Raw genomic sequence first — 17,181 nt, 5'->3', positions numbered from 1 at the left:
CGCGGATACGCAGCCCAGTTTGTCCCTGTTTCCTCCGCAATGTAAAAATATTTGGACAAACTGGATCTGACGACCCTCAGCCTATATTAATTAGCCAATAATGGAGCAGAATTACGTGATTTGTCGGAGCCACTGAGAGCGGAGCGGACCGTGTCGGCGGCTTGTTTTGACCCGCCGGGATTATACTTGTGGAGGGAGGCCGCCTGCCGTCCTGCGTCCTGTCGGGATAAACTTTGGAGAAGTTCTTTGTATTCGGGATTGTCCCAGACGGCTTTGGCCGCCAGGCTGAACATGGATTGGGGCACGGAGCTTTGGGTGAGTATATCATCTGCATGCCGTGTTGCATTATTGCCGTCAGCATGGAGAATCAAGCAGTTTGCTGACAGTGTGGGGTTAAGGAAGAGGAGAAGCTTCGGGATTAGATGAAGGAGCGGCGGCTCGGCCACCACCACCAGCAGCAGCAGCAGAACTCCACACAGTCTGCACGACCCTTCACACCACATCTCATTTTTTTAAACCCGAGAAACGAAGAGCGAAGTTGCAGAAACTCCACGAACAACAGGTTGCTCTGCTGGGAAGTGGATCTTCTGTCAAGAGTTAATTCCAGACCCACGTTTGAAACGTGTTGCTTGGCTTTTGTTTGCACGTTTTGTTTTTGCAGCCTCTTTTCTTTTTTTCTTCTTCTTCTCTCCCCGCGCACAGTTTCATTGTTACATTGTTGCATTTTCACGAAATCAAATGTAAAGTGGGGTCTGATGCGTCGAGCTCAGCTTGGCCAACAAGTCTTAGTTCACACGGGGCCTTGCATGTAAAACAAAAAAAGTTACAATTGTACTCGAAACACAAAGTTGAGGTTTCCGTGTGCTGCGGTGGGTTGCACCCTGCGGGATGCTGCTGTGTTTACAGTCTGGCACACCTTGCTCCCATAGCGATGAAGATCAGATGCTGTGATTTGCTTTGACAACAAGCTTCACCATCACCAGCTGGATGTGTGTCCACCTGAGTGGCACACGTACAAGGCAACCTTCTATGATTTTCGCATTGATTTCGCCGCGAGGTAGAGTCTGTGGACTTATATGGTATTTAAAAGTAACTCCGTCTGCACCGTGTAACGGTGAGAGTATCCAGGACAAAACAACCCTCAGTGTCACACGCTCACGTTCTCCGAACCTGAATATGTAAAATGGAGCATTGCATAGATGAGGATTGTGAGGTTGTGACCTCATTAGAAAATCTCCCCCTAGGCCTCTTCCCCTGTCCTTTTCCATTCTGTGTGCTGGTGCAACTGCCTAATTAGTTTTGCCCTACTTTGATTCACAGAAGCGTCAGTACCCCAGTGTTAATCAGAAGCTCTGTGCCCACCCCTCAGTCTCTCCTGCTCCTTCACATGAAGTTGGATCACAAGCTTTAGAGGACATTTTACCACGTGTTCAGTCAGAGTAAAAGTAATTGTAATGTTCCATTTGTGTGTTTTTGTTTGTTGTTACCTGTCCGGTAAGACAAAGCCCTTCAGGGATAACTAGTCCTGACAGTGTTTGACTGGAGAGTCATCCCCGGAGCCAAGTCAGCTCTGTGGCATCTGTCTCCTGATTGTCGTTAATCCATCGGCTATTTTAAGGCACCCGTTTGCACAGTGTAAAAGATCAGTGTTTTGGCATTAGCCGTGATCGTGAGTGCTCCCAGGCCACTCCTGAGAACTGCACAGAAGCTGTCCTTATTTTTTTTTTCAGAAGAAAGGCTGACTCAGGGTTAAAACATTTATCTAAAGCCAGTCTGGGTGACTTTCAGAGTGACTAAAGTAAAAGCTCTGCTATTTCCTGTCAGTCGGCTGCTGGAAGCGTTGAAGGTCGAGGTGCTGAAGGCTTCCCATGGTTGTTGTGTATGAAGATGGGAGCTGTGTGTTGTGAAGCACAGTGGAGACCATCATTAATTTGTTGCCAACCTCTTGCCTCAATCTGTGCAATAGAAAATAGGTTAGGGCTTTCCTTATTTGGAAGTTCTATAATTACCAGAGCAGAGCTAAGATATTTAGTCTATTAGAACTTGTGAAACGAGGAGAAAAATATGCTATTCACATGCCTCAAAGTGTTGATAAGGATTGATGAGTATGTTGAATTGAAATGATCTATGTAAATATGGTTGTGATGGTAGGTAAACAAGGAGGATGTCCTAATGAACTGTAATGAAATGACAGGCTCCTTTTTTTAAACATGTTTTTCAAACCAAAACATGAAGATTGAAAAGTAGCATTTTGGTTTATATTGTTTGAAAATCCATTAAAAAAAAAAACAGTTTACAGATACTGAAACGACAAGCTGACTGTGGCTCTGGGTGGATTCATTTCAGTCGCCTCACAGCCAATGAGGGTTTGAGAAGACTGTGAATGAGGTTGTTTTTTTTTTTTACTTCTTTTTGAGTTAGGTATTTATTATTAAATTATAAAATTTAAAAAAAAAGTTGTTTTTCAAGCATTTTTAACAAAAATAAATAAATGAAGCTTACATAAGGCTCCATTTCTGCCTCCGATGCTACACACCATGGAAAGATAAGACGTGATCAACAGGTCGTTATAATGAAAAAAAGATTAAACAAACTAAAAATCTGGCTCACTAAATTAGGGGGAATGTCTTTTAACTTCTTTAATCTAACATGTTTTTATTTGGAGAAATCATGTAGTACAGACCTGTTTCTTGGTTTTTGTTTGGTGAACTGATGCTGACTGTTTTGGTAAGATAAGGAGTAATAGATGTAGTAGTGTGTGTACTCTCACTTTCAGCGACAGACTAAACTATTTCTCTTACTGCGAGGCATAAAGTAAGCATCTTAAATTATGTTAATTTATAGTCCAATAAGTGTTTAAAGATTCAATCTTGTTGTGGGAATCTGAAAGGTTGCAAAGTCAAAGTGTGTGTGTGTGTGTTTTAAACACGTTGACATAACATAAATGCTCAGACAGCACATCTGTCTAGCGATTTAAAGTTGTTTTTAAAACCAGTTACTATTAGAATGTTACCTAAAAAAAAAACCAACCTCTTTTTATGGCAGTTACTGGATATTACTATTGATAAGAAAGATGGCTCCCTGCCAGTTCAGCCACAGCTGCTAATGCAAAGAATATTTATCTTACATTCTCCGGTGTGATAAACATTGGCAATATGAACACATTCTCACTGGTCATATTTTGTATACACAAGTGTGTAAACATTGGGAAGGGACTTTGGTCCCCATAAGTCTGAAAGGGGGGGGGGCAACATGCTGATCTGGAGGAGAAACCATCTGAACACCAATGCTACTCTTGGCACATTTTCCTAATTCACCTTTTTTGCACCCAAAGCCATAGAATGATTGTGATCCCACAAATTATATATCAAAAAAGGATGGATATATATATATATATATATATATATGTATATATTTATATATATACAGTATATCTTCAAAATCCCTGTAACAAAAACCAAAGGCACACTATATGCATTTTTATTCTTCTGTTCACGGTTGATGTGCAACACGCACGATTGAAATGAAGAGTATAATTAAAGTCTAAAAATGTATAAAAGTATTCTATTTCAGTACCCTAAATAAAGCTAACCCATGCATCTTTACCTCTAATAACAGAGTGCAATTATAGCTACAAGTTGATGACACTGCACTTCCTTATTACACGTAAGGCAGCCCTGGTCCCTATTTTATTACGTCTCGCCTTCCCACTGACGTATCTCATCCATCACCACGTGCCAAGATGTGAGAGGCTTGTGGAAACTTATCTGAGACTGTGACGGCTCCATTAGCACAGCGCTAACAGAAACTGTGAGTGACTAGTGGTGCTCCTTTTTATTTTTTACAGTCTCACTCATTCCATGGTATTTAATTGTGTTGCTTTGGTGTTTCGATTGCTCCTCATATTTGTTTGTGGTTATTGTTTTTGTGTGTTTGGAGTTACTGGGTAAGACTAAGTAGGATTTGGGTTCGTGGCAACATAAAGTTTAAAATCCAATCTGAGATTCGCTGGTTTTTTTTAGTCACTTCCAGAGAAAATAGCTGCTTTAGTGTTTTTCTTGATGTGGAGAGGGTGTGCTGGATGCAGACGGGTGTTCAATTTTAAATGATTAATTAAGAAGCTGTCAATTCTATTTTACTTTAAGTGAACAATATTTTAAATGATGCATTAAAACGTTGCTGCTTGTTTGTTTCAGCTCTTCAAAGAAAGTGTGGTGTGAACACATGCACCCTGGGAAACTGAAGAGTTGGCTGCATCAACGGTTCCACAATTCATGGCCCTAAATTAAAACCCCAGCAGTGCCTATTGGTTCGGGCGTTTTGTGGTGATGGATTGCAGGCCCCGTCTCTGCTTTAACTTGCCTTCTGTAATTGGGTTAAACGCCGTCTCTTTCATTGCGGGCTTTATCTCTTTTGTTTTACCTGAAGGGCAGGATGGGAGCAGAAGAACAGGGCCCAACACGTCAGGAATCCCCCCTCCTTTTTTTAAAATACCCCCCCACCTCTGTGTTAAAGTTGGCCACAGAGAGAAGTGCTTTGTGGAGAAGAGTGAGAGAAGAATTGGCTTCGGTTTCATCTCTCACTCTTAACAAACTTGTCTGAGCTTGAAGGTGTCAAGATGTTTCTCGACAATCATTCCTTTATGCTGTATTATGTGAAAAAGGGGAAATCAACGACATAGGTGTGAGGCTCATGGTTTAAAACTAAATGTAACTTTATATGGTCAAAGATATCGGCACTCTTGTGGGCCCTGATGTGTGATAAGCATACTCATTGGTGTTTTAACTACATATTTGGTTTATGCTACTTCAAGCAACTTCAAATATGGTATAATTATTCCATGTGAAATGGATTCCGCCAATGCTATTATTTGATCCAAGCCATTTATTTTTAATAATATCTCTCTTTTACCTGGAGACGGAGTGTCTCATTCCCATATCTGGTATATTGCCTATTGTCCTGTTGTTTGTAAAATTCAATTCAAATGTGTTTTACACAATTTTCTTATATTGCCAATTACAACATAGACATTGTTTTGCACTTTTACAGATAAGAACCAGATAATTTCACATGAGCAAGCCAAGAGCAACTCACAAACAAGTTGAAATACTTTCGCTGCAGTCTTAATGGAGAGACTGCAGGAGGCACAGATCACAAACCTCCAGTTCCAATATCAGAAATACTACACGAACAATACAAAGGATTTTTGGATAACTGGGTTAAAAGGGACTTTTCATTGAAACATAATAAGTGTCATGCTGCATCACTCACCATTATTCATTTCACATAATTTGGGATAATAAAGAATTTTAAAACTAGCTGGATGCTTGCACACCTCCGTATTTGCGCTTATGGCGAGAGCACTCCAGGAATCGAACGCAAAGGAAACAAACCCTGATGCGTTTATTTAATTTCCTGTAATCCGAGATGACCTTGAACTGAATTGGAGAAACATCTTGTTCATTACCGATCGGATGACACACGTTCAGTGTCGTCTTTGCTTTTTCTTAATTGTCTCTCGTGCTCCTACCACCAGGACCAGTACGACAGCATTGAGAAGCACACACAGTCCGGCCTGGAGCTGGTGGAGAAATACGTCAAATTTGTGAAGGAGAGGACGGAGATTGAGCAGAACTATGCCAAACAGTTGAGGTGAGCCTCGTTCATCCATATATGATAACCGTCGTGTGTGTGTGTGTGTATGTGTGTGTGCGCGCGTGCGTGCGTGCGTGCGCGCGCGTGTGTGTGTGTGATGCGAAATGCAGCTTGCATAAGTGCCTGCTTTTGTGCCGGCGTTTGCATTCACGTGCATGTTTGAAGGCTTGTTTATGAAATGTTGCTCGGTCTTATGACTACTTTGGGAACAGAATCCAACTTGTCCCTGAAACACTGGCCTGATTCTCCAGCGTGTTCCGTGTGTTTTCCCTTCATTTCTCTCCTTTCTCCTGCCGCTGTCCCCTGGCTTCAGGGCCACATCTGTTGTAGTGCTGAGCTTTGCTGGAGAGGAAAGGAAGTGGGAGCAGACTGGCACATGATAGACAGGATGTGGTCAGAGGGAGACTGAAAGGAGGAAGAACAGCCATTCAAATATGTTCATTGTGGACTGCTGGCTTTAATCTTCTTGTGCAAAGAAACCTCGTAACATAAAAATAGGCTGAGTGAGCTCACATTAGATACCTTTGTCATCTTAAGCCTCTCACCTCTGACAGTTTATTACATTGTTGTCTTACTGTTCTTTGTCAACAGGAACCTTTCAAAAAAATATAACCAAAAACGGAGCAGCAAAGATGAGCCAGAATGCAGGTGAGTTATTGTGTAGTTTGCTGTAAAGTCTCTTTACATTTTTTTTTTTGCAAATCACTTCTTCTTGAGTGAGTTCCATGAAGGCCCCTGCCTCTAAAATAAATAAATAAATAAATAAAATAACTGAGCTGCAAATCTCAAACTTCAGTCTTTGATTAACCTTCCCTGTTATCAGTGTTGTCCATGTAGAAGTACAGGCCTTTTGTTTGCTTGATGTAAATGCCCTAAAAGGAAGTAGGACTAAGGAAGTCATGAACTTATCATGAGTTGGCTCACTGTTCCCATCTCTTTAAGCCTGTGTGTTTATCATCATATCGGCGGCCCAATCAGTGTGTCCTCATGTCTCCACCCTTTCCTCTCTCCTTCTGGTACATGATAGGCTGTCCAGCTACCAGTCATTTTTGGACATCCTGAATGAGATGAACGACTACGCGGGCCAGAGAGAGCTGATTGCGGAGAACTTGATGATGAATATTTGCATTGACCTCACAAAGTACCTCCAGGAGCTCAAGCAGGAACGCAAGGCGGTGAGAATGAAGCTGTAACCCGAGAGGTTCATCTTTTCCACAACCAGTGCACCAAGGATCCAGTTCTTTTTTTTTTGTGTTCTCCACAGATGCTTTTGCTTTATTCCTCCCCACCACAAATGTCATTAAGCCTGTCACTCCTATCCCGTCACTGCTGAGAGGATTAAGCGTGCACATTCCTCCGAGAACGTTCATGATATCCAGTTAAATCAAAGACTACCAGAGAGTATAGAAATATAACTAGCATGGCGATATTGGTCCTTACAGTGACCCCCGGGACTTCCTCACTGCGACTCTCCAATCCATTACCAGAAAAATGGTTATATTGAAAAACTGCCAGATTGAGCGATGAAATTATGTTAGAAATTGGGGGCGAAAGCACTTACTCACTGCCAATTTTTTGACAATTTTACAGCTATAAGATCAAAACAAATCTCGTCGCTCGAAAGATGAAGTGGTTGTCTGGATTACACAATTTCTTTTCTTCTTACTTTGTGATTCAAATCATGCCCGATGGCGCGCTGAGTGACATAAATGCAAACACCGGGGATTGTGTGTTCACTAGTGTTATGACGTTTGCCCACAAGCACAATATCTAACAGCAGGCTGACAATATTCCAAATGAATTTTTTATTTGTGAATAAAAAGAATCCTCGCTGGGTTTGTCCTCGGAGAAGCATGGCCTGAGTTTGCGGTGCGCCATTTCTGTGCGAGGAATGCTTTGGCAGTTGGATTGCAGCACAGTCGCGTACAAGCTCCACTCAAGACATGGTGCCTCACACAAGACACACTGGCGTTTGTTTTCATGTCTGCTGTGTTGTGTGGCTTTTGGAGGTCATTGTTTATTCTGTCTGCCCCTGCACATGGCTTTCTCTCCCTCATGCTGTCATCTGACCCTCCTCTCACTCCGTCTATTTTTATGAATGCCTGCAGTATCTGATGGAGGCTAAGAGGGCCCAGCAGAATTTGGAGAGCACCTACAAACAGCTCGACAGTGTGAGTCTACATTTGTTGTTTAAAAAAATCAATCAAAACATGTTCCAAAATATATTTTAACCACCAAAATGCTTGCCACACGACAACAGTATGTTATTTAAGCATCAGCTCAAATGTAATAGTTTGGTGTTCTTGTCTGTATTCACCTCAATGAAAGGACATGAAGTGCTCTGTAAATGAATGAGGGCACACCGAGTGTGGTCAGGCTCATTTGTCTATAGTCAAAACACATGAAAAGAGTGGAACACAGTCTCATTTTAAACTCCTCTTGGATCATCGGACGATAGCCAATTTAGTGATGAGTGGAGATGTCATGCTCCCAAAGCCAGAAATCTCCCCGATCCCTCCTCTCAGACAATGACTAATGCTCTTCGCCTAAAATAGTAGAACCCCTTCATATTTCATTCAAGCACTTGCCTCATTTAGCAGTGAGTTTATCTCTTTTTCTGACTCTCCCTTCCCTCCCTCTCCATTAGAGTAAAAAGCGTTTTGAGAGGGAATGGAGAGAAGCAGAGCGTGCTGCACAGTATGCCGAGAAGACGGATCAAGACATCAATGCCACAAAAGCTGATGTTGAAAAAGTACTTAAAAAAAGACGGGGGGGGGGTTATAAACAACCAACATATATATTTTTTAAAAAAAGCAAATGCGCTGTGGTAACCTTTTCCTTCCATGTGCTTTCTAGGCCAAACAACAAGCTCATATGAGAGCACATGTAGCAGACGAGTGTAAGAACGACTACGCTGCTCAGCTCCAGAAGTACAACAAAGAACAGAACCAGTTCTACTTCAATGAGATGCCTCTCATTTTCAATGTAAGTCCAGAGCGATTCACGAGAGTTATCATGTTGTGGTAACTGGCGCCATTTTGTTCGGTTTACTAGGCGGCACTCTGGCTGGATGCTCAAAGCATTTCATTGTGTTGTGCTTGAATATGGACATGCAAGGACAATAAAGGTCAACCATTTCTAAATTTCTTTCATATCTGGCACTCAGGCTTTCTTCCCAGTAAGAATCACATTGATCTAAAGCCAGAAGCAAAGTCTTCTGATAATGCTTTGTGTTGCTGAAAACCAAAATTGTGTCATGAATAAACATACATGTTATTGAATAAAATATGCTGATGGGTTTTGTCTTTGGGGAAGTCTCCTGGGTCTTGTGAAATACTGAACGGCAAATTGTATTTTCCATCATGAAAATATTCTGATGATATAATATTTTCCTCTTGTTTTATATTTACCAGAAATTGCAGGATCTGGATGAGAGGCGAGTACGGAAGTTGGCGCATGGCTACATTTTGTTCTCAGACACAGAGAAGCATGTGATGCCCATCATCGGCAAGTGCCTGGAGGGCATCACTAAAGCCGGCACTAACGTTAATGAGAAGAATGTGAGTTGCTTCGGAAAATAAAAAATTACTAAATTGATTTTAATCTGGAACATGGCTTCGCGCCATGTATGTCTGCTTGTGAAGCACCCCTGACCGATCTCATTCATAACTGCATTCGAACACAGGACTCCATGGTTATAATAGAGCAGAATAAGTCAGGCTTTGAGCGTCCGGGAGATGTGGAGTTTGAGGACTACAGTCAAGGCATCAACCGAGCCTCCTCTGACAGTAGCCTCGGGACGCCGAAAGGTCCCATGGACCTTCTGGGGAAGAACAAGGGCAAGAACTTTTGGCTTTTCAGCAAGAGAAGTAAGGTATGACATTTCACTCTGACATATCACAGTTCTTTAGGTTAGCATTCTGACAGAGCCTCACAGGAACAAATGTGTTGTTTTATGTTTTGGAAATGGGGCTGTGTATGACTTTGCATTAATAATCTGAAAGATCCCGGTAGGCAGTCGGTTAGATTAGTGCTCAACTTCTTGCATGGCAGAGGCAGGAAATCCCCAACACAGAGCAGTTATGAATAACCTGCAGTTGCGTTTGCACACACGCAACGCATGCACACACACACTTCTCATCTTGGCATGAGAATGCATGGACCTCTTTCATTGTATTACACACGAACTCTCACACCTACCGAAACTTCTAGAAAAGACCTTTTGCATGAGTCTGTCCCTGGCTGTAAGTGAATAAACCTTGCCCCCCTCCCTCCATACCCTATCTCTGCAGTATGGTTTCCAATAGGTCAACTGGCAGCCAGCATTCTGCTGTGCTTGTGCTTTCATCAGCACGGGACCCAAACAACATTGGATTTTCCTCTACAGGCATTCACAAACACACTGCTTTCATTATACTGCCCAGAACCTGGCATTATGTGTCGCATCACAATAAAATCTTTGTATCAACATCAGAATGAGACCAGGTTTGCCAGGTCAGAAAAACTGGATCATTGTTGAACATTGACATTTTTGTACGTGTACTTCAGTGCGATTCAGGGCATTACCGCTGCATTACGTTGCAAATCACTACTCCTCCCTCAACCGGGGCACTTCTGCTGAGGCTCAGAATTAAAGCAGCGATATGAGTGGCAGACCACTAACCAGCTAATGGTCCCCTCCTCCAGTCCCAGCTCTAAATGATCCCTTCTTCCCTCCCCGTGGTGTTTGCTTGTTCAGCACCTCTCTTCTTGCTGCATGTCTTACTGGCTGGGCTCTGCTGTGCACTCTTTCTGTTCTGTGTATGTGTGTGGCACAGTGCTCTGTGTCATCAGTCATGCTCTCCCAATTAGGCCTGAGCCGTTTGGATAGGAGGCTGGCTATACTGGCTTGAGTGAGCTCTTGGTTTATGTCTGGCCCCTAAACATTACCATCCTCAGCTGCTCTCCTGTACTTAGAGCCCTATAACTCTCAAGAAAAGTAACACCTACTGGGTAGATGTTCACATAATAACCGTGTTGTACTCCGAGAGCTTAGCATTTACACAAGGGACCTTGTCATAGGACTATTTCAGACATTCAGTATTGAAGACTAGAAGCCATCAGCCTCCTGTGTAATTTAGCTAATAGATCCCACCCCCACCCTTAGAAGTGCTGCTCACACTGGGAGACGTTCACATAGTTAACTGTAGGCATGTTTTCAGAATAACTTCTTTCTAATGGGTCACTCTGGGCATTCATCAAGCCTAAAAAAATCTATAGGCGCAGCTTCGCTGTTGTAATTATGCAGGGTATTTTTAAACGAATCCACTGCTATATGAGCTGATGGTTTATCTGGATCAGACTTGGGATCATAACGGTGCAAAGTAATTTATAAAACTCCATCTTCAAAATATAGTCTGCCAGTATCAGTTGGAATTTATTTCTTAACAACATTGGTCTTATTCACAGTTATTTACAGTTCTGGGACTTGTATTTCTTTTCTAATTACTAATGCGAAATCAGATAATTTTATGTAACCTTCCAAAAAACTATTATAAACTAAATATATATATGAAAACATAATTGGTTTTTAGTTGGGAAGTCATGTCTTATGAGTGTCATTTCCAATTCTATAACTGTGGGTGCTTTATTCTGGCTGGTCCTCACTGGGATTCATTTCTGCTCTATTTCTGCTGCAGATGTGCACCAGTGTGAAACTGTAGTTGGTTGCTTGCTGTGTAGTTTTCGTCGCCTGGACTTTATTAAATTTTTTCATGTTAATTAGGGCCAAAGTCACAGATGTGCATTTGTGCTTTCATGCTCTTTGGCCTCATGTGCCGGGTTTGCTCCAGTGTTGTCTTCCTGGCTTTGTGGTGTGCTCTAAGGTGTTGACATTGTCTTTTTCTTTCCTGTGTTGTTTTGTTTTTGTCTTTCCCTGTCCTCCCAATTTCTTTACCCCCCCCCCCCCCCCCCCCCTTCTCCCCTATACACCACTTTATCTATGCCTGCATACCTAATTTTTTTTGGGTGCTGGTTACTTTGCTCTGGCCCAACCCAAGCTCTCTTCCTCCACACTCACTCCTTCCTCCTCACCCCCCACCCCTTCACCCGCTAATGGACCCCCTTCCCCCAAGTTTGGCCGGGACCCCCTGTCGTACTGTTTGAAGGAGATCAATAAGACAGTCAAACCCAGAATCTCTTCCTTCCGGACGCTCAGGAGATCGGTGAGTGACCAGACAACTTGGATCAGGTGCTATGAGACCTCCATTCACACGGGCCAGCACTTCATCTGTGATCGCTTTACACTTTCAGACACTGTTTCTGAGCGTTTAAAACAAACAAAAAATCATCAGAAGATGAGAAGCAAGATATATTGAGATTTTTCTGTACACACACAATTTTTTCTTCCCCCCCTCAGAAATTTACTCCAGAGAAGAACATGGTAATAAGCTCAACACAGCTGGTGTGGGGGTCTCCATTGTGTGAAACTGAAAGATGGCCACCTTTTCTTTACAAAAACTCATCTCCTGGAGATTTTCTCAACTGGAGCTTCTGCTGTGTGGTGGACTTAACATGCACCAAACACCTCACTGTCATGCAGACAGCGTTATTAGTTGGGTTTGGATTGAAGAGGTGGCCCCCTGGTGGTGAAGGAAGGGCAGGACGCTTGGGAGCGCCAATAAACAATCTGAAACTTGATTTGTCAACTGTTTTGAGTTTCCAATTTTCTTCCAGTCACATTTCTTGAAGGTTTCTGTTGATAAATGGGACCGTGCTGTGTTTTGGTTCATGGGTGGTGGTTTTGTGCTCAGCTCATGGATTTGCTGTTTCCATCACTGGCTATACATTCATTTGGAACCTGACAAAATGTGACATAGGGGAAATTTTAAACCACTATATTTTAGTCAAACATTGTCCCCTGAGCTGAACACAGACCGCAGGTTTGCTGTTCCTCCAGACTTGCGTGTCTCATTTGCCACGGTGATTGTGAAATTGGTAAAATGTTGAGTCTCCATGCACTGCTTACCCACCCTTCCTGTGACCTCTTTCAGCCCACGGTGACTGAAGATTTCGCCCATCTCCCTCCAGAGCAGCGCAGGAAGAGGTTGCAACAAAAATTAGAGGAAATTTACAAAGATTTGCAGAAGGAAGTGGATCAGAGGTGTGTATGTATGTGTGTGTGTGTATTAATAACCACCTCGGTTAGACATGTCTGCCTTACCACCGTGGTGTCTGTTTTAACTGTTTGCCTTCCCCTGAGCTTTACAGTCAACTAAAATGTACTGAAAGTCACTTTAAAAAAAATATATTTTATTTCACTCTTTTTCTGTCTTCTCCCCTCTATCTTTGTCTTTCCAGTGAAGCTCTAGGAAAAATGAAAGATGTTTATGAGAAAAATCCTCAAATGGGAGACCCAGCGAGTCTGGCATCCCAAATCAACCAGACATCCCAGAATATAGAGCGGCTCAGAGGCGAGCTGAACAAATATGAGGTAATTTTGGCCTGACAGGATCTTTTGAAGGCCAGTTTGAACTGGAGGAATGCTTAAAAAAATTAAAATCCTGTTTTAAAGCTGATGTTTGTTCTTGGACAGATTTGCTAAATACTGCCTTGTTTTCCTCTTTATCAGTACAGACCAAACATATGTCTCTGTATAGCTATGGGTGCAGTAATATGTTCTGCCCCCAGTTCTTTTCATTCTGATTCTCCTCCATCATGCAGACTTGGCTGGCTGAAGCGGGAGGTCGTGGAGAGACTTTACGTTATAAACCACACACATTTAACAACAATGGCGCTCATGATGTACACAGGTAATTGCATGACCTGATCAGAGACAAACGTGGCGTCCAACACGTCTGTATAGGAAACGTGTCTTGTCTTTCCAGCCCTGACGGCGCTCACTCGGACGAAAGCACTCCCGATCCCTCGCAGGCCATCTATGCCGAGTTTGACGATGACTTTGAGGACGAAGAACTCACTGCTCCGATTGGGAATTGCACAGCCATGTACAATTTCCCGGGTATGTCGCAGCTTGCTTTGCCTCTCTCACTTTTGTTGAGGCGTGTGCTTGCAAGATGAGCAACATTGGAAGTGTACGATACTCTTGGCAATAAGAGACGACGACTGTGCTAAAAAAATTTAGCTTTCCCGGTCACTTTCTTTCTAAGTAGACTTGTGAAGTGCTATTCCCCACAGCCACTCTCATTCTGTTGGTTGTGTTGTGTGGCTAAAATATATTCAGACTGCACAGCTGGACATTTGGAGATTTAAGTTGAGCTGTTTGGTGGTAACAAAAGCGAAGTTTATATGCAAACCATTATAGCTTGCTATGTAATGAGTAAATACTACATTGAGTTACCATGAGTGTAAGCAGTATTTAATCTGATTTTGGTAGGAAGGAAAACATTTATCAAACCTACAGAGAAGCAGAAATGGCAGCCAATTACAGGCAGTAAATCACAAGTTACGAGGTTTACAGCTGAAACTGACTGCACGAGGCTCGTTTAGGTTTGTGCTCGTAAACAAGCAGAACGGCACGGTGTCATCTAATCCGCCGCTCCTCTTCAGGTGCCAGTGAAGGGACCATTTCAATGCAGGAAGGGGAGGTGCTGGCTGTGGTGGAGGAAGACAAAGGCGACGGCTGGACCCGCGTCCGTAGGAGCAATGGGGACGAAGGCTACATCCCCACATCCTATGTCACCATCAATCTGAATAAATGAGACGCTGAACAAGAGGAAAACGGATCAGTTGTGGACAATTCTCCCCCATCGGACCAATCACAAAGAGGCACAAACATTGGCAGGACCACGTGTGCACCCAGGAAAATCCTATTAAGGTGCTCTGATGTCTGGAGTGAGGTGTATCATATTTACTTTCTGATATCATGTTCTCTCTTTTTTTTTTTTACTTTTTGTTTTTATGAAGCAATCCTGCTCACATGTGAGGCACTATTAAGGTACAAGTGCTTGGCGTGTTTCACAGCCTACTGAGACATTTGCTTCTCGATGTGAGAGTAATAAGCAGGGGAGGGCGAGGAGGAGTGTGATGAGTGCTGCTGCAATCTGTACAATGAGTAAAACCACCAGTAATATCGAGGAGGAAGTTGCCTCACTTGTTTACCCTTTCAGTTAAAAACTGACCTGCTGCGACCCATCGCAGCCCCAACCATCGGTGAAACCAGAATATATGACCTGTTTTAGTTTTCATTTCACTCAACTGTGCCACTTCTTTCCCTGGGGGATGGGCACGTTACACGAAAAACACTTTGCTTTTGGTTTTCAGCCATTTGTGAAGCCAAAGGTGTGGCCAGAGAGAAATCACATTCACACAAGTAAGATGATTGAAAACATTCTATTCTTTAGACAGTTGCTGCCATATCACCATTTAAGGTAATTTCAGACATTTAGCAGAAGCAAGGCTATGCGGTGGCTGTTGTTTTCTAACAGTTACAACCTGAAAATTGTACTAAAATAATTTATTATAAATGTTTATAAACATTTTCCTGGTTGGACACAAGTTGTACCTTGTTTTAAGGTTATCGTGTTTCTCTTATGTCCTTGTAAACATAGGACAGTTTGTAGCCCACAAAAGGGAGTTAATGCACCATAAATGTGCTCCGTTAGGGCAGTTGTATTTATGTAAGAAATAATATATATTTTAGCTACCACAACACCACTATTGTCTTATTAGCCTTTTAACCATTTGAATAAAGATTGTCATGCTGTGTGAAGTACCTAATTTAGTCACTAATAATATTTTATTGGGTTTTACTTCACATGTTCTGAAGCTCATTCATGTATTTTATTTTTTTTTATTTTTATTTTTTTACATTGTTATGGAGCCAGCAAAAAGCATTACTTTTAAAGTAAGTGCTTGTGTGTCTTTGGTGCCTTTCTGGTTAAAAGCATTGTGTATATATATACCATTTTTGCATTCAAGATATTCTTTTTTTCCCCCATTACTTAATAAATGTCAAGCACTTTTCAAAGTGGTTCAGTTATGTTTAGACCTGGCTAAATAAATAACTTGAGCAAATGGTTGGTTGAGTTTCCTTGATGTTTTTATTACTTGGAGATCTATAAAGTCATTCTACATGAGTGCCTAAGTTAAGCTATATAAGTTTTTGCTCTACAGCATGTTGGTACTTATAGACATGCATTACTTTTGATTAAAGGTAGGGGATTTGCATGTGTTGTCATGCACCATAAATAAAGTAAACAGGAAGCCACAAGACCGATTTCAGATTTTCAAATGAAGCATGAAATTCAATCTATACTTCCTGCAATCTCCTGAGACACTTCACATATGGATTTGTTTACAACGCTGCAACCTCTTTTTTTCCCTTTATCTGAGAGGCAACAATAATACTTAAAGGAAGAACAAAAAATCCCAACTACAATGCAGCAAGCAAGGACACACACACACACACACACACACACACACACACACACACACACACACACACACACACACACACACACAGATATTGTTTTCATGGATTCATAATTATGCATAATTGTACTTAAAATAGCACATACATGTTAATTCCAGTAGGTGGCATCGTTGAATCACTTCAGGAGAGTGCAACATATTTGCCATCAACTCTCTGCGCGGCATAATAATGTTTTCAATATAGGACATACATTTGCATACCTGATTAAATTGCACTGGCTTCGAAGACACTTCTGTTTATAATGGCTAATTAAATAACCTGAAACTGGCATGCGCTCCACTTTCACGTCACCTTTTTCACAACAGCAGGCAAGTGAGGAGAAGAGCTGTTAAAGTGCGATGAGCTCTGCGAAGCAAAGGGAGCAGCAGCATACCGTGGCATTGACTGACTGGTGAGATGACAGTGGAATCAGATCGTCATTTGTATGCAAAGCCTCTATTCTCAAGATGCGTTAAAGGTCAGTTTTTCAATAAGACCAGTGGACCCAGCCATCAGCTGGCAGTGAACACTTCAGCTCACCCTTTTGGGGACATTTTATAAGAAATACACAGTGGGGATTACACAGATCCTGTATTGTACGTTGTGGGCTCAATTGTTTTTGTTTTCAGAACAACAAAACACTATATATAGCCATACTAAAGAAAAAACAAACCCAAGCAGACTTGGAGCATGATCCAGTGGCTCATTGTGCCCTTTAAATATAATTAAAGTCTTACCTTTAAATACTGATAACAGCGATGACCCCATTTCCCTGTTTCAACAAGCTTTTTACTCCATCTCACACCCAATGACTGGAGGGTGTCAGTTTGACAGTCAGTGGCTTTAAAGTTTTTCACAGACAGACCAGTTACATAAACACAATGAGGGCACAAAGACTTGCATTTTGATAACAGCACAGCAGAGGAAACACAAACAGGAGCAGGGATCCTAATTAGTAACTGCATCAGCTGCAGGGAAGACAGGGAAGATCCAAACCAAATAAAGATAGAAATATTTACTTAAAACAACACTATAAACCATTTAAACACAGTAAATTATTTTAAACAACATCAACCCCCCCCCCCCCCCCCCCACCCCAAGACACTTTTAAATCT

At 42.0% G+C, this 17,181-nt stretch overlaps 1 protein-coding gene across 1 annotated transcript; it reads left to right on the top strand.

Annotated features, from left to right (window-relative positions):
• The first annotated feature begins 80 nt into the window (after positions 1–80).
• trip10a (thyroid hormone receptor interactor 10a) lies at positions 81–15,642 on the top strand. The gene is made up of 15 exons (XM_080512009.1): positions 81–315; positions 5,537–5,652; positions 6,247–6,303; positions 6,683–6,830; positions 7,764–7,826; positions 8,303–8,407; positions 8,512–8,640; positions 9,069–9,215; positions 9,341–9,529; positions 11,694–11,858; positions 12,687–12,796; positions 12,994–13,126; positions 13,357–13,445; positions 13,521–13,654; positions 14,203–15,642. Exons 1-15 carry the CDS (start codon positions 292–294, stop codon positions 14,352–14,354), a joined length of 1,761 nt encoding a protein of 586 aa, XP_080368135.1. The 5' UTR covers positions 81–291; the 3' UTR covers positions 14,355–15,642.
• Positions 15,643–17,181: the final 1,539 nt, after the last annotated feature.

This window comes from Blennius ocellaris (assembly GCF_963422515.1).
Source record: "Blennius ocellaris genome assembly, chromosome: 16".
NCBI classification, from domain to species: domain Eukaryota; kingdom Metazoa; phylum Chordata; class Actinopteri; order Blenniiformes; family Blenniidae; genus Blennius; species Blennius ocellaris.
The sequence above is the reverse complement of the archived record's forward strand: the minus strand, read 5'-3'. Positions and strand labels throughout refer to the sequence as shown.

Excerpts from the sequence above, each read along its gene's own strand:
- trip10a (XM_080512009.1), top strand. The coding sequence starts at position 292 with ATGGATTGGGGCACGGAGCTTTGG. Across the intron at positions 9,216-9,340 it reads CTAACGTTAATGAGAAGAAT|GACTCCATGGTTATAATAGA; the intron begins GTGAGTTGCTTC and ends ATTCGAACACAG. Across the intron at positions 13,127-13,356 it reads GCGAGCTGAACAAATATGAG|ACTTGGCTGGCTGAAGCGGG; the intron begins GTAATTTTGGCC and ends TCCATCATGCAG.